Below are 19,752 nucleotides of genomic sequence, written 5' to 3' on the forward strand. Positions count from 1 at the left end.
AGTACCTTGAGATGACGCAAGAGACTGAATATAAATGCACACCACACTTTTCAGATTTTATGTTAAAGAACTACTGACTCATTAGAGGCCCAATGGGAACATTGACCTGCTGAAAATGTTGTTCTCACCACCAGGGAGAATAAAACATGCAGGATGCACCACTGTTCTAAATTCATTTTAAATATTTTAAAATCTTTTTTTTTTTCTTCTTCTTCATTTCACATGATTTCATGTCAATCTGATAAAAGCGTAGTTTAAAAAAACTAAAAATATTTTGAGTGTTAAACTTTCCGAGTAAATCCAACATGAATCAATTTGAATATTTCAAAGCTTCAGCAGAATTGGACCAGAACCGACTGACGGATACAGAGACAGAATCATTTATGAGACGTTTTATTTTACGGTTTTTCCGTCTCGTCCGTTCAGATTTAAACAGAAGCAGCAATAAAAAGGCGACAGAACCAATCAGGACGGAGAACAAACAGCTCAGCTGTTGGTAAAGTAATATTTAGTTCACAAACTAAATATTTACCATGGTAACCAATTATTTGGTAAACAAGCTAAATGCGTAGTTAGCCTGCTAGCTTAAATAGTTGCTGTTTAAGCCATTCACTACACTTCGCGAACTAAATATTTAGGTCCAAGCTAAATTCATTTGGAAAATAAATAATTTGAACCTGAATACTTTGAATCTAAATATTCAGTTTCCAAATCAGATATTTAGCTTCTGAACTACATATTTAGTTTGGAACTGTAACATTTCTAAAGTATAAATAACATGGAGAAAATCTGACTCTGGAAAACGAACACAGTTTTTCCTCTTATGATTAAATAACCCAAAATATTGCTGCTAATTTTTTACAGTGTAACTTTCCAGACGGCTGATCCTACAGCTTTGAACCTCATGAATTTATGTTTACTTAATAACAAAAGAAGGTTTCCATTAAAAACAACCAAAAACCCAGGAGTTAGACCCAGAACAGGAAGTCTCTGCTGAACTTTATCCAGAACCAACAGCTGGATGCAGTAATCAGGCAGAGGGGCAGGGGGCGCTAGCGGATCATCACACCGAAGCCGCAGTGGAATTTGTTCTTCTGGTGGTTCAGGAAGGAGCAGAGCACCAGGGAGAGAGGAAGGGGGAGGAGCTTCTTCTCCAGCGTCGCTCCGACGACCCAGTTGCTGCTGATCACACCTGGAGGCAAAACCCAGAAGAAGAAACTCCTCCAGTTTATCATCTTTGTTATTTTTTACAACAGATTTGTTATTTTATGCAGATTTTTTAACTGAAATGACAGAAACTTGAGCATCAACAGGTATGTGAAGCTCGCTGACCTTTGAACTGCAGGTGAGCTTTGGGAACATCCAGCTGGTAGCCGAACGTCACGCTGCTGTCCTCCCAGAAGGAGCCGGCCTCCAGCTCCACGCCGAGCTGCAGCTGCACAGAGAGACGTTCAGGAGGAGCGCAACGTGGACGGCGACGCCACGGGGTCAGAGGTCACCTGATCGCTGGCTCTGTGGTAGTACGACGCTTGAACTCCGGCCCAGCCGAGGGTCAGCGCGCCGACGAAGTTACTTCCTGTAGAGAGAGACGTAAACAGAAAACGGATCTGGATTCTGGCCCAGTACTGGACTGGTTCCAGTCCGACCTAAAGAACTGAGACTGGTTCACATCAACAGGTAACTTCTCCTTGGAGCGGACAGGTGAGGGTTCAGTCCTCCTGGTGCCAGGAGAACGAGAAGCAGGATGAGTGGGGGAAGACGTCCGCTAACGCGCTAACGGCAGAGCTAATTTTACCCAACTGAAAAAGATCATATTGTTTTTAATCCTTCATCATCATTTTTTGTTGTATTTTATTTATTTGTATCATCTTTTCATTCAGGTTGCAGTTCTCCATCACTTCCTTGCACCATTAGCAGAGGAGCTAGTTTTTATTTAGTGCTTTAGACATTTAAATAAATGGAGAAAATCATGAGTTTTTCTTTTTTATTTAGAATATTTTTATTAATTTTCTCATCATCGGTATCAGCATGGTTGAAATTAGCGCTTTAGCTTTTCCTTATTCTGTCATGGCTCTTTGAACCGCCTCGCTGCTGAATTATGCTAAGCTAACAACCTAGCCTCACCTGTGTACCTGCCCACCAGCGACATGAAGGCCGCCTCGTCTCCGGGCCGACGCTGGTACACCAGCTGTCCTCCCATCGCCAGAGCCGGAGTTACGGACTGGAGGTAGTGTGTGATGACGACCCCTGATGGCAACACAGCAGGAAACGCACACCAGACTCAAAATGGGAAAGACGAGAGAACATGGCCGTCAGGTAGGAGGACGTAGATCATCGCAAATCAGGAAATGGCTACAAGACAACATCTTTTGGCGTAAACGGTTTAAACCATGCAGCGCTGGACGATGAAACCATCACATCACAATCCTTTCATATCAGTGGAGGTCAATAATTATTGATTAGTTCTTGTTTTAAATATCTGAAATGCTGCAGAACCTGCTCTGTTTCATCCAGTTCTCACTTCACGTCGTTGTTTTTACATTTTCTTTAGCAGTTATGAGGCAAACCTGAAACTGCTGCTGCGCAGCTGTTGCTAGGCAACCAAAATTGGGGGAAGAACTTGAAACTGCCTGTTATCCAGTAGGTTGTTGCTAGGCAACCAAAGAGCGAGTGAGTTAGTCGAAGCCACCCAGTTAGCTTAGCTAAATGTTAGCGGTTTAGCGGCTAAAGCCTTTCCTCTGCCTACATCACAGAGTTCAGTGAAATTATTAATCATAATGATATTACATGTAAACAACACAATATATACGTTGTTATTGATTTATTGTCCAACCCCATCTCCATGGCAACCATAAGATGCTATCGAAATGCTAATGGGTTGTTCAGGATGCAGTGGAGGGAAAAAGTCTTTCCCGTCATCCTGCCACCTGGAGCAGAACCACGCAGCCTGGTACCAGAATCGTCGAGGACGTCTGGGTTGGCGAAGGCGACCGCCGCCGTGAAATCCTCGCCCCGGAACTCGGCGTCGGCCTTCCAGGTCACGAACGTCTGCTGGTGGGTCTGACGACAGATTTACTCCGTCAGCAGCTGGAGAGAAAACCAGAACCACGGCGAAGCGGAGCGGTTCTGCTCACCTGGAAGGCCACTTTGGACCGGATCCTGTCGGTGACCTGATGGATGACCTGAGCGTTCAGGCTGCCGCTGCCGTCCACGTCGCCCACCATGACTGGGTAGAACTGAACCGGAGAAACGACGACTCACATCCAGTTCAAAACCCAAACACGGGACAGGAGTCGGGTTTTACTGCCGCGTACCTCGGCAGGACCGGCCTGACCGGATCCGACGAACATCGTTCCGAACTTGTAGCTGGAGTCTTCTGTGGAGCTGAGCTGCAGAGAATGATGCACCTGGAAGGACCCGGTTTGGAAAACAACACGGCCGATTAAAACGTGGAGTTTCTGGGCTCAACGCGGTTCAGACACGAATCGGGAAACGTTTCCAAGCTGCTGCAGCACTTTGGAGATTTTAAATGTTCTCTCACACACCTGACTGGTCCAAGAACAAAACACAGATTTAACGAAAAATCTCACCGTTTCATTTTATTTATTATATAAAATATAAGCCAAACTTTATTGAAAAATAAAAACTATTAGAAAAATCTGGTAAAATCTATCAGACCTGAAGCAAGAAAAGCTCATTTAACTCACGACAGAAAAACTAAAATCCTTTTATCAACTGGAGTCGATGTTCAGATTTAAATCAAACACTTTGTTAGAAAACTGATCTTTATTCTTTTTCTAACAAACTTTTGCTAAAACTGCCACTTAAAGTTGTGGCTTCACATTTCTTTGTTATTCATCTTAAATGCAAAATGTTTGTTTTTTGTACATTTTTGGCTTAATTGCTGCTCTGAATATGTTGTTCTTCCAGTAACTGACCGTTATTGGAGCATCTATTCTCCAGCTAATGATTGATTTGCTTATTTTAACAACCCGTCAATCGTCTGAGAGCCGACATGTGCTGCTCCCTAAGCTCAAACGGACCTGGAAGTGTTTGCTCAGCGCCTTGTTCAGGACGAGTCGGACTCCGTTCACCTGCGTCGGGAAAACCTCTGAGGAGAAGAGCTTCAGGTTACCTCCAGCCGCAGCGCAGCGTCTTCAGACGCGCCGCTTCGGTTACCTTTACATTTCTGATGACACTCATCAAACTCTCCGGGGTTGGGCAGAACGTTCTTCGCCTCCCGCGGCGGTCTGAATCCGGTCGCAGGAGGAGGAGGGAACAGAAGCAACCCGAAGCCTCTAGGCAGCAGCGGTGGCGGCGGCGCCGGGGAGGCAGCCGATGGCGGTGGCGGGGCGGCTAAAACGCTGCCCATCCTGGGAGACGCTGAGGAGAGAAAGACCACAACAACCCAGAACAGGATCTGGGTTACAGACAGACAGACAGACAGACAGTTGGGTTTGAAAAATATCTTGGCACAAAATGTGTTGCTTCTTTCAGCCAGCTGGTCAGCAGTGAGGAGTGGAAAGGTTCAGAGGTCCAACACGGAGAGTAAAGACAAACATGGGAACCAGGACAGAAATTTTAACGATCCTTAAAAGCAAGCAAGCCTGTGGCAATAATCAATCAATCAATAATCAATTAAAATGAGCTTGATAATTTCCTTTCATGATATTTTTTAAAGGGCAATTTCATTTGCAGAGACTTCAGAATAAATTTTTATCCATGGTTTCAATTGTTTCAATGTTTGGTTGTGTTTTATTTTATATATTTAAAATATGTTCAAGTTCAGAATGTAACGTTTTACAAAATTAAAGATTATTGATCTTTGAGATCCAAATATCATGATGCCAAATGCTGCTGGACGATAAACTGTCCTGGAAGTTATCACGATAAACGATAATATTGCTGTTTGGAGACCATTTTCAGGTAGAACAGATTATCAAACATCAATAAACTTCAAATTCAACACAGGAACCGGAAGACATTTTAAATACCCAAAATAAACAAATAAAATGAATTATGGAGTTTTTGTAAACAAAATTGTCCTTCCCAAAACATTTAGTTGAGACCAAAACACCAGACTGAACTTTTAATCTAGTTTTTGGGAGAAAAGGAGGGAGGGGGAGAAAAAACTATAAATCATATCCATCCATTTTCTAACACCCTTGTCCCTCAGTGGGGTCAGGAGGTGCTGCTGCCTCTCCAGCCAACGTTCCGGGCGAGAAGCGGGGTCACCTGGACAGGTCACCAGTCTGTCGCAGGGCAACACAGAGACACACAACCATGCACACACACACACGTAGGGACAATTTGGAGAGGCCAATTAACCTGACAGTCATGTTTCTGGACTGTGGGAGGAAACCGGAGTACCCAGAGAAAACCCATCATGCACAGGGAGAACATGGAGACTCCATGCAGAAAGACCGGGAATCGAACCCAGAACCTTCTTGCTGCAAGGCAGCAGCTCTACCAACTGCACCACTGTGCAGCCCTGAATTGATATCCAATTGTACAAAAATAATCATTCAGGTGGTAAATTATTTAGAGATTATAAATGTGAACATTGCACCTACCATTATTGTAAATGTAGGTATGTTGCTAATTAGCGACACCAGGCTCTTAAGGAACGAAATGCTGTTTGATCTTATATTATTGATGCTTCTGTTGCTCAAGGAAGTCTTTAAAATTGAGTCAGAATGTATATTTTGAACCATTATACTACTAATAATAATAATATACTAATATTACTAATAATAATCGCCAGAATAATTGACAGAAAGTCATTAATTGCAGCATTAGTGGGACAGGTGAATCATACTTATTATCTCAGGTACATATTGAACGGCGGCCCATCCCGACCCATGACCCGCTTCTGGTGGAGAATCAGATTCAGCTGCAGGTAAAGCCTGAATGACGGGGCACCGAGACCAAACCTGAGCTAAACGAGTCGAGCTGCAGCTAAAAAAAAATCAAACTATTTGTGTTTTTTTCACTCACATTGAGGTTTCCAGCGGAGGATGCGGCCAAAAGTCCAGTCCACAACGCCGGAAAAAGCGGGTGTGACGCACAAGAGCAATAATGATTTGTCCAAACAGCTTGTCCGTAATTTTCTTCCTTTAGTAAGAAACGCGGTGTGGTTTACAGATGGTCATAAACCCCCTGAAAAGGTCGTTTCTTCCGTTTAATCACCAGTTACACACAACTCTGCCCCTCACAACATGGCGGCGCTACTGAGAGCTCAAACTGAGTGTAGCTCGTCATGCTCGAATTCTATTGGCTGAGCGTAGCAAAGACCCCTTGACGCAGTAGGAGCTGAGCTCTCTGATTGGACGGGCTGAAATTCGGCGGCGCGAGTCAAATTGGAGAAAGAAACGGTTAAAGGAGGGAATGGCGGCAGGAAAACCTCGGTTCTGCTGGTGACGGAGCTTCTCCTTGGCGTCTTTCATTTGTTACGGACAAAACTGGATATGAATGTACGGAGGCCTCCAGGGGACATGGGGAATTTTTTTTCTTTTGCGTTCCCTCGCAATAATCTATTGATCAGGTCATGCGGCGTAATTGATACTGTAAGCCTTTCTTACGGTGGCCGCCGTACTTTCTGCTTTAATACGAGCTTATGTGCGGTTTTCCCATGGACTATTGAGTTATTATCGCAGGTAATCAATCATCTGATTGTGTCCGAGTAGTTTAAAGAGCTGCTTCCATTTTAACCTTAACAGACATAAACATGCAGTAAATAAATCGATTTTCAATCAGTTTTTTTCACCAAAGAGTTAATAATAATAAACACGTTTTCACTGAGGAGCCATATGAATTAAATAATTATTGATCTGACAGGAGCAGCGGCTTTGACACCTGGTGGTGGGCGTGTCGATGTGGGCGTGACGTCACCAGGATGAATGGGAAGGTGATTGGCTGCTGGCTCTGTGTTTGAGGAAGCGGGTGTTCGGTGGTCAGTCCTCGCAAAGTTTGGAGCATGATAATCAAAATTAAATAAATCGATAATTGTGACAGAACAAAGATGTTTGGAGTTGATCGATACAGATGAGATTCCCAGTTAACCCAGTGCGGCTCTACCACCATTAGTTTGCTGTGTTTTATAATAAAACGTGTTTATTATTATTAACGCTTTGGTGCAGAAAACTGATTGAAAATCGATTTATTTACTGCATGTTTATGTCTTCAGGCTCAGATGGACTGAAAGCAGATTTAAACCATTCAGACACAATCAGATGATTGATTACCTGCGATAATAACCAGGAAATAATCCAAATAGTTTAGATGCGTTTTTATTTCTTTCCTACTTACGGAAAGTTTCTGTTTTTATCATAGGTTTGTTGAGCCTTTCTATACTAAAGAAAAATATATTTTTCACAACGAGATGTTAACATCCATGGGAAAACCTTACATAACATTGTATTAAAGCAGAAAGTACGGCGGCCACCGTAAGAAAGGCTTACAGTATCGATTATGCCTCATGAACTGATCAGTAGATTATTGCGACGGAACGCAAAAGAAAAAAAACTCCACATGTCCCCTGGAGGCCTCCGTAATGAATGCAACACAATAAAATGTTAACTGAGTGGATGATGGACAGTAAACTGACCACATGACCCAGATTAAGACAAAATGGTTGCAACCAAACCGGTCCGGAACATTTCTGAAAACAAGACATAAACCGTTCAATTAATTTCATTCATAATCTCAACGTGAAGCTGCTTATTAAAGTCTTTGCAATAAAAACCAAACAGGACAAAGAAATAATGTTCAGGCCAATTTATTGAATTTTTAAGTCTCTGCATGTTTTTTCCATGTTACACCAGTAGAGGGCAGATTGGTCAAGTCAAAATGAGCAAAATTACAGTTTTCTACATTATCCAATCAAACTTTTACATTTTTTTTTTTTTTGTGGAGGAAAACAAACCGACTTCCTGAGCAAAAAGTCCTAAATGAAGGAAAAGCTGGAGGCCGTTTTCCAATCATGAAGCCTCCAGCAGCAGGTGAGTTTAAATCAGTGCAGCAAGTCTGGGAATCCAATTGAACTTTAGAGAGAAATCCACATCACGGAGTCAGAAGTTTGAGTTTGGTTCATTTTCCTCCTTTAGGAATTCGCATGGACCCGGTTCCAGTTCTGGATTTAGTTTTATCCCAGATTCCCTCCCACCCCCCCTGTCGGCGCTCCGACACAAAAACACAAAACGAGTCGACAGACAAAACGATCATCATGACCTCCTCCGGTTCCCAATCCCACGAAAACAATCGGATCTTTTTAAAGCTCCAGGGATGGAGAAAGATCGCGTTATGGTCCAGAATTCCCTTTGAGCAGGAATATTTAGCTTAGCTTCTGGAAATTACGTTAAATCGGAATAAAGCAGAGAGTTTGGATCCTAGACCTGGATCCCAGAGGAGATGATGATGATTGATTGATCGTCAGGGATGTGATCAGAAAAAAACAAAAAAAAAAACAAGATAAAAAAGGAAAATATCTCGTCTGGAGGAGGTGGCAGATCGGAAAACTCAACAAAGATCACATCCCTGACGACAAGGCGTCTGATCCGACGTCACATCCGATGTTTGATCAGACATCCGATAAAACAAACGGAATCGCCGACATGCAGCTTCACGTTTCTTCTGTCGTCCCGATTTTGTTCCCGGCTCAGCGGAAACTGCATGTGGCGAATCCCATCCACTGTGCGCGCACACACACACACACACACACACACACACACACACACAGAGAGAGAGACACACACACACACGAAGCGACACACACACACACACACACAGAGACACACAGACACACACACACACACACACAGACACACACACACAGAGACACACACACACACACAGGCTCTCAAACACTCTCACCTCTGACCCACATTCACTTTTTTTGGTTTTGCTTCAATCCTGAAAATCAGTTTCAAGAAAACAAAAAACTAAAACCTCCTCCTCCTCCGATGAAGCCAAACATTTTCTAGTTTTAATCAGAAACTGGAAACGAAGTTTGTGGTTTTCCCGTTTGAACACCTCAGTCAGAACAAGGAAAACCGTCGCAGATCTTTCCAGAACCGCTCTGGTCCGACTCCGCGCTCTGTCCGGCACTTGAAACAAAAACGTTTTGGTGTAAAAACTATTTCAGATCATCGGTTTGTGTCCTGATTTAAGTACCAGAGAGGAGCCTTAAGATGCGCGGCGAGCTTCCGATTAAACACTTGGTTTCTGGAAAAAATCCGGCTCCCATCAGAACCAGCGAAAGCAACAAAAAAATCATCTTAAAAGCAAAGAAATATTTTTTTATGTTTTTTTTAAATCATTAGTGATGCTCTGTAAGGGGAGGACAGAGAGAAACCCCAGCTGCCTGTTCAGAGATGCTACAATCCTGCCGAGTCCAAACGAAACCTCACATTGTTCCGAAACCAACAAACCGGATCCGAGCAGGAAAAGGAAAAGTTATTGCTGCTGCAGGAGGGGGGAACCCGTCTAGCGTGGTCCGGTAGAGCCGGAGCTGGTTTCATCGCTCCCTGGTCCGTCAGGAAAAGAAAACCTGAACCAGTTTCACTCAGCAGCAAAAAAAAAAAAAAAAAGTTCAGAAGTTTCTGGGCTCAAAGCCGAGTCCAGTTCACGGATAACGCCGCAGTTTGGTTCTGGTGGAAAACTGGGAAAAAACTCACAAGTTTGGCTTCAAATTTACACGGAGATCCAATCAGAACCAAACGTTCTTCAGATTCACTGCAACAAACTGCGGCGTTATCCGGGCCTGGGCTCAGAACCGGGCTGGGGGAGCCCGGTCCGGGCTGCAGAACAAACATTGGCATCTAATACATTCAACTACGCGCGACACGTCTGGGCTTCCGACGCGTCTCAACTGAAAACCAGACGGAAAACTAAACGGGACGGGAAGTTTCAGCTGCTGTTCTGCACCGGCGCCGACCGGACCCGTTCTTAACGGACCCGCTCAGTCGACCCAGAAAGTCGACTGAGCGGGTCGGAGGTTTCTGCTGCAGCGGTTCACAGTAAAAACAGGAGCTGCTCGATGGCACGCCGTCAGATCCACGCAGGAAGTTTCTGCGCTTCGGCTCGTTCTTATGATTCATGAGGGGAAACAACGTCGCGCTGCGTTTAAAGAAAGCTGCCATTTTTTTATTGCGACGCCTCGGAGAGCGGCGTCCGGGCAGGACAAGGTGGCGGGTTGTGGGTCTGTTGCATAACGGGCGCTGCGACGGGTTGCTGCTTGTGCTCTGCTGCTGCAGCAGGACGGGAGGGGAGCGTGCACCAGGGAGGAAGTAAGGCACTTAAGTGAGAACGGCGGCGGCGGCGGCGGCATCAGGGGGGCGGGTGAGGGGGCGGCGGGCGTGCACGACCCGGTTTTTGGAGTCCAGTTTGGAGCCGGTGCAGAACAACAAGCAGAACTGTGAGGAACCAGCCGGAAGGTTCTGGAAGCGAGGGATGAGGAGGAAGATGATGAAGAGTAGCGTGGAGCGAAGACGTCTGGCGAAGCCCGGAGTGTCACGGCGCTCTGCGGAGGAGAAAACGCTCCGGTTAGGACGGCCGGGAGACACCAGACTGCTGCAGCGGGAACAGGAAGTACAGAGCAGGAAGTGGAAACGGTTAGCCACCTTGTTTTAGGTGCTGTCCTGCTGGCGCGGCGGCTTCACTTCCGCCTCGTCCTCGTCGCCGTCGGCAACGGGCCCGGAGTGGTACTCGGCCACGTAGAGGCTCTTGTCGATGCTGCTGGGGATGGGCTTGATGTCGGTCACCAGCTGCTCCTCGATGGCCTTCAGGTTGAAGCGGTCCTCCGAGGTGATCAGGTTGATGGCCAGGCCCAGGTGGCCGAACCGCCCTGGTTACCATGGAAACAGAGGGTCAAGGTCACGGCAGCGCCCAGCGTAGGGTCGGCTAATGACTACTAATTTACTACCATTAAGTCTTATAGTATTTTAACTAATAAAAATATTTTTAAAAAGCATGAAAAATATATTTATAGAATTTATTAAAATTAAAAAAGACATTAACATTTATAAACCTTTTTTTAAAAAATGATCTAAAAACTAAAGACGATTTTTAAATCTTATGCATTTATTCAAAATCAATATAAAAAATAAAAAAGCAATATCAATTTATCTTTAATTCGCCATTTTAAATAAAACAGAAAAATCTGAAAATGTCACTATTTATATAATTTTGTATAAAAATTAACCATTTGTTCACATATTTTATTTTTTTAAAATTTCTAATGAATGTTTACTTTTTCATAGAAGCACAATTTTTATTTTTTAGCTACAGAATGAATTAATTATTTTTATGAAAGTTGAAATTAACGTTTCCAGTTCATAGTTCTCCAACCTGAACATAATAATTTCTGGTTCTGGTCACAAATTAAGCGAAATAAAAAACAATGCGTCAGCAAAAGGCTCCACGTGAAAACCGAAAGGTTCCGCATCGGTTCCGGACTCGTCCACCCACCGGACCTCCCGATGCGATGCAGGTACGTTTCTGCGTTTTTAGGGAAATCGAAGTTGATGACGACGTTCACAGCCTGGATGTCGATTCCTCTGGTGAAGAGATCTGCAGCAGGAAGGACCCAAAACCGAAAACGTTTCCAAAAAATACGTCACATTTCACTCAATCTGCTGCTCGCACATGAGAAACTCCAACAATTCAAGCATTTTCAGGGAAAGTCCCACAGTTTTTCAGAAAGAATTAAACTAAAAGTACATAATTTAAATTAATTATAGGATTTTTTATAAACTGCTAATTTCTTGTGGTGGTTTTAGTAAATAAAATTTAACAAAATGTTTCTAAATGTCTCCAACAGCAAACGGAGTCAGAAGGAAAAAAATCACCCATTTCAACAACATTATAAAAGGTTATCAATAAATCATTATGGGTAATAAATAATCATTCATCACACAGAAATAATAAAAACTAATTTCAAGGCAAACGACCTTCAACTTCAACACAAAACAGAAATAATTTGGTGATTTTAGTCGATTTGAATCTGATTCCACTTCAGATGGAGAGAAAATTTATTTTTATTTGCTGAATGAAAATATGTTTTAAACAAATTTAGGCTTTTGATCAACTTTACTGCCAAACTGTGTTTGGATGTTTCCAAACCGCGGAAAGGAAAAACATTCCAGGGATTTCAAGGATTTCAAGGATTCCAGGTGGAGTGAAGACTCACCGGTGCAGACCAGGTTCCTGCAGAGTCCGTTCCTGAAGTCATGGAACACGCGGTTCCGGTACTCCTGAAAACAGACAGGGGCCTGTCAGAACAGAGACCCAGACGGACTGGACCAGAACCATGGTCAGGACCAGAACCAGAACCAGGACCAGGACCAGGACCATGGTCAGGACCAGGACCAGAACCATGGTCAGGACCAGAACCAGGACCAGGACCTGGACCAGGACCATGGTCAGGACCAGAACCAGGACCATGGTCAGGACCAGAACCATGGACCATGGTCAGGACCAGGACCAGAACCATGGTCAGGACCAGAACCAGAACCAGGACCAGGACCAGAACCATGGTCAGGACCAGAACCAGAACCAGGACCAGAACCATGGTCAGGACCTGGACCAGAACCATGGTCAGGACCAGAACCAGAACCAGGACCAGGACCAGGACCATGGTCAGGACCAGGACCAGAACCATGGTCAGGACCAGAACCAGGACCAGGACCAGGACCAGGACCAGAACCATGGTCAGGACCAGAACCAGGACCAGAACCATGGTCAGGACCAGAACCAGGACCAGAACCATGGTCAGGACCAGAACCAGGACCAGGACCAGGACCAGGACCATGGTCAGGACCAGGACCAGGACCATGGTCAGGACCTGGACCAGGGCAGGACCTGGACCAGGACCAGAACCAGGACCATGGTCAGGACCTGAACCAGGGCAGGACCTGCATCATCTTGGCGTGGATGTAGAAGCAGGAGTATCCCAGCTGCGTGATCTTCTTGGCCAGCAGCTCCACCCTCTGGGTGGAGTTACAGAAGATGATGGACTGGTTGATCTGCAGCTGCAACCAGAACAGAGAGCAGACCCGTCAGAGCTCGACCCGGTTCTTAAAGCCACGGCGCGGGTCTTTGGCGGGCCGGCGGCGTTACCCTGGAGAAGAGCGTGTTGAGGCAGTGGACCTTCTGGCGCTCCGTCACGTAGGCGTAGAACTGGGTGATGCCCTTCAGGGTCAGCTCCTCCATCAGGTTGATCTCATACGGTTTCTGCAGGTGCTTCACCTGCAGAACCAGAACCAGAACCAGAACATGGATCAGACATTTACCCCAGGAAGAGGCAATGACAGGCAGGGATGTCCAAAGTGTGGTGCGGGGGCCAGTTGTGGCCCCTGGAGTGACTTTGTGCCGACCACATCACAGATGTGTCTCCTCCACCTGCGTCCGTCGTTTCCCTGGACCCGGCCCGCCTTTTCCCAGGATGCATTGCAGGACAAACAAGAGATTCTGATCTGATAACAATGGCTGATTTTTTAGTTGTTTTGTTTTGTCTTCATTTTATTTGCTGTAAAGTTTATATATTTATCATTTATGTCTGAACGCTGAGCGATTAAAACTAAAATAATCTGAACTGGGTTCTTATTCTATTTTGGATCTGAAATGATTTACACATTCCTGTGTTGGTAGAAAAATTCACAGAATTATCTGGGATTTTTTTAAATTTCATTTATTTTACGTTATTTCCTGGGAGAGTTTGGAAGTTTATGCCTCTAATTCTGGTCCAGATCTGGGAATCCTGGATTCGACCTCCCGACGTTTGAACCTTTAGCTTTGACTCAAACTCCTTCCCGCGCCCTTCCAGGGAAAACCGTACGGCTGCGGAGAGGCCCGTCCGGCTGACTCACCATGAACTTCTGGACGCTGATGGGGAAGGTTGCGGAGTAGAGCAGGATCTGCCGGTTCTTGGCCAGGAAGCTGATGATGTCCTCGATGAGAACCACGAAGTCCTGAGAGAGCAGCTTGTCCGCCTGAGGAAGAGGAGGAGGAAGGTCAACGCTGCGCTCCAGAGCGAGCGACACAGACGGGCTGTCGTCACGGTTACCTCGTCCATCACCATCATCTGGACCCGGTCCACCTTCGCCACGCCTTTCTTTATCAAGTCCAGGATGCGGCCGGGCGTGGCGATGACGACGTGCACTGCAAGCAGAAGCTCCATTAAAACACTTTTTATTTTCTCTAAGCAAACAATAAAGCTAGAAATGACAATATATTTTCAAAGAGCGGCTTTCATTTTGTCTTTTCTGTGAGTTTTAGAGTCAGGCTTCAAGAATTTAGTTTCCCAGAGAAGACGTCTTAAAATTGCGATAAAAAAAAGGGCAGCTCAGTTATTTAAACAGTCCTGCTGCTGATGATAAACACTAAATATTAACGACTGTTTCCGTTTAGCTTCTACTGCAAATATCTCGGCACATTTGAAATAAACAAAACTAACTTACACACGATATCGGAGCCGTTTTATCAAAATAGTTCCTAATATTGATTTTTAAAAAAAAGTTCTAGTTCCGCTAGCAGATTATTTCATTAATATCAATATTCAATCATTACTGACGGAGAACAGGCTGGATAAAAAAAGTTTAAGGTCAAAAACACTTGAAATTGTGTGTTTTTGCAGTGAAGTTGATGCTAAAGTGTTAAAAGATTAAAGTATTTCTGTTCTCACTAAAACTGACCCCAAATGTTAGTTTTCATATTGAAATTCTCAGATTTACTGTACTGTGATTGGACAAACACACAACAGTGAAAAACTACAAGTGTGACTATAAATACGGGTAAAAAAATAAAATAAAATAAAAAGATTTTTTTGGAATCTAGAACAATTATACAAATAATATGTTGCCAGTTATAAAAGAAAACAAAAATAAAGTGAGCCCACAATAATGAATTAAAAATTAAACTCAAAACACAGTAAAACAGCAGATGAAACAGTTAAACGGATCAAATCTGCATTTATTCTGGTCATTAAATGACATAAAGTCTGAGCCTGGCCCTGATGTTCCTCCACACATTTGACCAGAATTCAGTCGCTTGTCAAACAAGATGGCCGCCCTGCTGTCGCTATGGAAACCTGAAGAATTCAGAGTTTTCAAAAACCAACTCTTCAAAGAGCAGAAATTTGCTGAGTGAAGGAATAATAGATTTTGCCTGGATGAATGAATGAATGAATAACAGATTTTGCTGGATGAATGAATGAATGGATTTGGCCTGGATGAATGAATGAATGGGTTTGACCTGGATGAATGAATGAATGAATGAATGAATGGGTTTGGCCTGGATGAATGAATGAATAAATAGATTTTGCCTGAATGAATGAATAGATTTGGCCTGGATGAATGAATGAATGGATTTGGCCTGGATGAATGAATGAATAGATTTGGCCTGGATGAATGAATGAATGGGTTTGGCCTGGATGAATGAATGAATGGGTTTGGCCAGGATGAATGAATGATAGATTTTGCCTGGATGAGTGAGTGAATGAATGAATGGATTTGGCCTGGATGAATGAATGAATGAATGGATTTGGCCTGGATGAATGAATGAATAGATTTGGCCTGGATGAATGAATGAATGGGTTTGGCCTGGATGAATGAATGAATGGGTTTGGCCTGGATGAATGAATGAATGGGTTTGGCCTGGATGAATGAATGAATGAATGAATGAATTTGGCCTGGATGAGTGAATGAATGAATGAATGGATTTGGCCTGGATGAGTGAATGAATGAATGGATTTGGCCTGGATGAATGAATGAATGCATTTGGCCTGGATGAGTGAACGAATAACAGATTTTTCCTGGATGAATGAGTGAATGTTACCCGTCTCGTCCAGGCGCATGATGTCGTCCCTCAGGTTGGTTCCTCCGGTCGTCGCCATCACTTTGACTCCGCCCAGATGTTTGCTGAGCTGGATGCAGATCTGGCTCATCTGCAGCGCCAGCTCCCGTGTGGGCACCATGACGATGGCTGCAGCAGAGCGCAGAGAAACGTCAGTGACGGCTCCCCGCGGGCAGCAGCAGCGGGCGGGGGAGGGGCGGACTCACCCTGTATGTGGTCCTTCTTCAGGTCTATCCGCTCCAGCAGCGGGATCAGGTAGGCGCCGCTTTTCCCCGTCCCGTTCTTCGCTCGCGCCAGGATGTCGCGCCCGGACAGCGCGATGGGAATGCTCTCCTCCTGCAGAGGAAATGACATCATCACCACCAATCGGAGGAAACCTCAGACTCCAACCGCTGAATGAACAAGTGACGTTTTCAAATCTGCTTCTGTGCGACGGAGCAAACAAACACTGAAAGCACCAAAACAGTCAAGCAGATAAATTAAAACGGCCTTCCCATTCCGCCTGAGAAACCCTCAAGTTTTCAATAGTGACACCTACTGGTTAGGAGGAGAACTGCAGCATCCAAACCGCACCAAATACACTAAATTAACATCAAGTGACCAGCTTAATTTACAAGTCAGCCAGCTGATAATATCAGGTTTTATGTTTCAAACCGACTTTAAGCTTCATAACGGAACCATCAGTTGGTTAGCTGCAGCTCTATTAGCAAGTTTCAGAACTGCATCGAGGCTTTTCCACATCTTAAAAGAATATTATTATCGTTTAAAAGTATACTGTACACAAATGATCAGTTTTAAAAAGGTTTCCACCCAAATTCGCCCCTGGGCGTCGATTTAAACACGCCAAACCCACAGGGGGCAGCGTAGCCCTAAGCTGAGACCTGTCAGCCAATCAGACTGTGTAAAAAAAACAACACAACTTCCTGTCAGGAATTAAACATGGTGCCAGGAGGTTCATGTGTGGACGGATATACAGATTAAGCTACTTTTAAACAATGTATTAGAATATAAAGTTAATAAAACAAGACGATGTTGACTGGCAGCCACATAAATATGTGGAAACATTGGCCCGTTGTTTTTTGCATACTGCACTGGACCATAAATCTGTTTTCCATGAACACACGCCAACCAGAGTTTTCTCAAATCTCCACTTTGGTCTGAGCTTTCGTAAATGATTTTTAGTGACGTAAAACTGAGTCTTCATGTGGATGAAAAGCGTCTGTTTCTGTCTGCACCTTCCAGAAACCAGGAAAACTAAATTAATTTTCCGTTTTCGAAAAGCGAAGCGTTGAAGCTGAACCTGGATCGGTGACGGTTTCTCCCAGCCCATCTCAAAGATTCCCATCAGGAGTTCCCTTTTCAGGCAGTAATCTTCAAACTCGTTGCCCTTGGTTGCCGTGACGTCCTGCAGCAGAACACAAACACAACATCAGAACCGGCCGTCCCAAATCGAACCGGGCTTGCGGCGGCCGAGCCGACACTCACTGAGGTTTTGACCCTGTTGTCCTTCGGGGGGAGCTGTAGGCATTTCTTCCAGTCGTCTCCAAACTTGATTCCTCCGCCGTCCTGGTTGCTCCCAGCTGGATTCTTTCCTTGAGTTGATGCTGGGGGTCCTGCAGCAGGTTTGGTCTGTCCTTTGAGCTGCCCGTTCTGCTTATTCAGTCCCATCACGACCGGACCGAGGTTTTCCGTTCGGGCTGTTGCCATTTTTTCCTGAACTTCTGTTTGTTTGTTTGTTTTTTTTTTTTAGATTTTTGCCTCTTAAATTCTGTCGTCAGTAAAAAATCCTAAGGTTTAATAAAGCGTTCAACAATATTCTCTGTGTGTCCGAAGCGCTTTGCAGAGAAATGGCTCAGTAATATTTACATATAAACACGAAGCCGCAGCTCATCACACTGACCGCTGCACAGCCGACAAAAACAAAACTAGTTTTTACACAAAAACTCTTCCAAATGAAGAGAAATCTGCAACCATGTGCAGAAATAGACTCGTCCACGATATAGAAAAATTATACGTGAACAAGCATCAAAGTGGTTCCAGTCCTGAAACAGAACAAGGCAATCTGCACCAAAATGAGTTTCTATCGTCAATAATATCTCTGCTTTTTACTGCCAGTCCCAGAGAGCTGCTGCATGTCCCTGATCCAGAGAACAGGAAGTCCAACTTTGTACACGGTCGTCTCCAGAAAGCCAGTATTTCATTTATCTCTACTAGGAGAGGTTCTGTTGCTTCATGTGTGGAAAAAAAATTAAGATCCAACAAGGATTTTAGTCCAAAGCAGAGAAGCTTTCTGCCCTTGTAGTCCTCAGTGCGTTTCCGTTGTGCTCCGGTTTTATTCCTCCTCCTCTCCGTCGACAGCAGGGATGATCCGGTAGGCCCGAAGCGTGCAGCGCCGCAAACTCCCCGCCTCCAAAAGATCCAGACCGACGACTCAAACGTCCCACCTGGAAACAAACAAAACACTTCAGACTCCAACAGGAAGGATGAATTATCAACTTTCAAAAAGCCACGGCGCTTCCGTTTTCTGCCCGAAAAACACTGAGGAGTAAAACGTTACAGAACTTCATCAGGACGTAACGACTGAAAACCAAACGTTTAACGTTCAGAGGCAGTGAAACCAGAAAAACAACCTCAGGATGTGTCCAGATGTTTTATTTGTCTACCACCTTTAAAAACAAGAATTTTCTTCTCAGATCCTCTTTCAGAAACCTGAAGCAAACATTTAACAGCATCAACAGTTTTAGGGTCATCTTTAAGGTGAAAAGACACGAGTCACTAAACATAATTTCTACTTTTTTAAAAATGTGTAAAATAACTTTTTCAGCAGAAAACAGTTTTATGGCCATTTCTACATAAAAATGCAGAAATTGATTATTTTAAAATCACTTTTTTTGTATCTAAACCTGATTGAAAAGAATCTCTGCTTTAAAGGCTGTTTGCACTGCAGATAAATCAATTTAATAGTCAAATCGTTGCTCTTTTCAATTTAATTTGGGCCCGTTAGCTCAAAGCAGGCCGGTGGAGTTTATTGTTTTGATGCTTCGCAGGTAAACCCAGCAGGTGTATCCAGGACACACCTGCTGGAAAACAGAAAACAACTGAGAAACAGAAACAAAGTGACTCACTGAAGGTTGGAGGACTCACGTTGTTTAAGCTACGGCTAACACAACTTAACGTCTCCTTTAACTTTAATAACCACAGTCAAATTCAAACTAATCTCTGAATTGATGTGTTAATTTACATTAACGTACATTCCAGTTTGTGGGGGGTTCTGATGGGTTTCTGGTTCTATTTGAGTCGAGAAGCTTCAAGGTGGCGTTGAAACTGCGCGTCAAGAAAGACATTAGCAGCTAACGGCTAAAACAAACTTAAACTAAAATCCGAGCGCACACACTTCGACTCAAAAACCACACAACTTACTCATTTAAATGCAGACAAAGTTGTAAAAACCAAATTTTTGATGATATTGTACAAACTTTGACCTTTATTTGATTATGAATATTTGACGCTTCATAAATCCAACACAACAGCGAGCCGTTAGCACGGAGCTAACGTGCCCACAACCGAGTTTTAACCGGCGATGAGCCCTCCAAAGTCCGATAAACATACCTGAAAAGCTGCGTTACTGTACGAGCGGTGCTCTGAGTGCGGTGAATTAACAATTTTCTTCTAAATTAGCTGAAAATATCTTGAAATAATTCGTCTCTATTGTGTTTCTTCTTCCTTTAAATCAACATGGTCGCCTCCTCTTCTTCGATGAATCCCTGCGGCTTATTATCTGGCGTCTGGCGTGACGTTGCTGCCACCTGCCGCCAGACTGGGGTATGGCTGCTGTTTGTACCCTGAACCCACAGCTCTGAATTAAAACAGTCTACATTATGAATTAGAAGAAAACTTTATAGT

At 44.1% G+C, this 19,752-nt stretch overlaps 2 protein-coding genes across 3 annotated transcripts; both read right to left on the bottom strand.

The window, feature by feature from the left end:
• Positions 1-377: 377 nt before the first annotated feature.
• On the bottom strand, positions 378-6,521 carry tomm40l (translocase of outer mitochondrial membrane 40 homolog, like). Of its 2 annotated transcripts, none has more exons than XM_008422932.3 (10): positions 5,998-6,521; positions 4,180-4,383; positions 4,044-4,111; positions 3,315-3,407; positions 3,135-3,236; positions 2,955-3,060; positions 2,125-2,247; positions 1,500-1,576; positions 1,333-1,435; positions 378-1,192 (listed from the first exon to the last, which is right to left on the bottom strand). In XM_008422932.3, the coding sequence occupies exons 2-10, from the start codon at positions 4,370-4,372 to the stop codon at positions 1,053-1,055; spliced, it is 1,005 nt and encodes a 334-aa protein (XP_008421154.2). In that variant the 5' UTR covers positions 4,373-4,383; positions 5,998-6,521; the 3' UTR covers positions 378-1,052. The 2 variants fall into 2 exon arrangements, with proteins under 2 accessions (XP_008421154.2, XP_008421155.2); XM_008422933.3 differs by having other exon boundaries at positions 4,180-4,420.
• Positions 6,522-7,761: 1,240 nt separating this feature from the next.
• ddx61 (DEAD (Asp-Glu-Ala-Asp) box helicase 61) lies at positions 7,762-19,624 on the bottom strand. Its single transcript, XM_081612398.1, has 13 exons — positions 19,459-19,624; positions 17,335-18,293; positions 17,150-17,254; positions 16,056-16,185; positions 15,832-15,978; positions 14,063-14,157; positions 13,866-13,988; positions 13,117-13,245; positions 12,912-13,028; positions 12,188-12,251; positions 11,467-11,568; positions 10,620-10,843; positions 7,762-10,519 (listed from the first exon to the last, which is right to left on the bottom strand). The coding sequence occupies exons 2-12, from the start codon at positions 17,554-17,556 to the stop codon at positions 10,626-10,628; spliced, it is 1,452 nt and encodes a 483-aa protein (XP_081468524.1). The 5' UTR covers positions 17,557-18,293; positions 19,459-19,624; the 3' UTR covers positions 7,762-10,519; positions 10,620-10,625.
• Between the last annotated feature and the right edge of the window lie 128 nt (positions 19,625-19,752).

This window comes from Poecilia reticulata, chromosome 11 (genome assembly GCF_904066995.2).
Source record: "Poecilia reticulata chromosome 11, P_reticulata-male-v2, whole genome shotgun sequence".
NCBI classification, from domain to species: Eukaryota; Metazoa; Chordata; class Actinopteri; order Cyprinodontiformes; family Poeciliidae; genus Poecilia; species Poecilia reticulata.

Excerpts from the sequence above, each read along its gene's own strand:
- tomm40l (XM_008422932.3), bottom strand. The coding sequence starts at position 4,372 with ATGGGCAGCGTTTTAGCCGCCCCGCCACCGCCATCGGCTGCCTCCCCG. Across the intron at positions 2,248-2,954 it reads AGACGTCCTCGACGATTCTG|GGGTCGTCATCACACACTAC; the intron begins GTACCAGGCTGC and ends TGTTGCCATCAG. Across the intron at positions 1,436-1,499 it reads ACCACAGAGCCAGCGATCAG|CTGCAGCTCGGCGTGGAGCT; the intron begins GTGACCTCTGAC and ends CTCTCTGTGCAG.
- ddx61 (XM_081612398.1), bottom strand. The coding sequence starts at position 17,556 with ATGGCAACAGCCCGAACGGAAAACCTCGGTCCGGTCGTGATGGGACTG. Across the intron at positions 16,186-17,149 it reads AGAAACCGTCACCGATCCAG|GAGGAGAGCATTCCCATCGC; the intron begins GTTCAGCTTCAA and ends TTTCCTCTGCAG. Across the intron at positions 13,029-13,116 it reads TCAACACGCTCTTCTCCAGG|CTGCAGATCAACCAGTCCAT; the intron begins GTAACGCCGCCG and ends TTCTGGTTGCAG.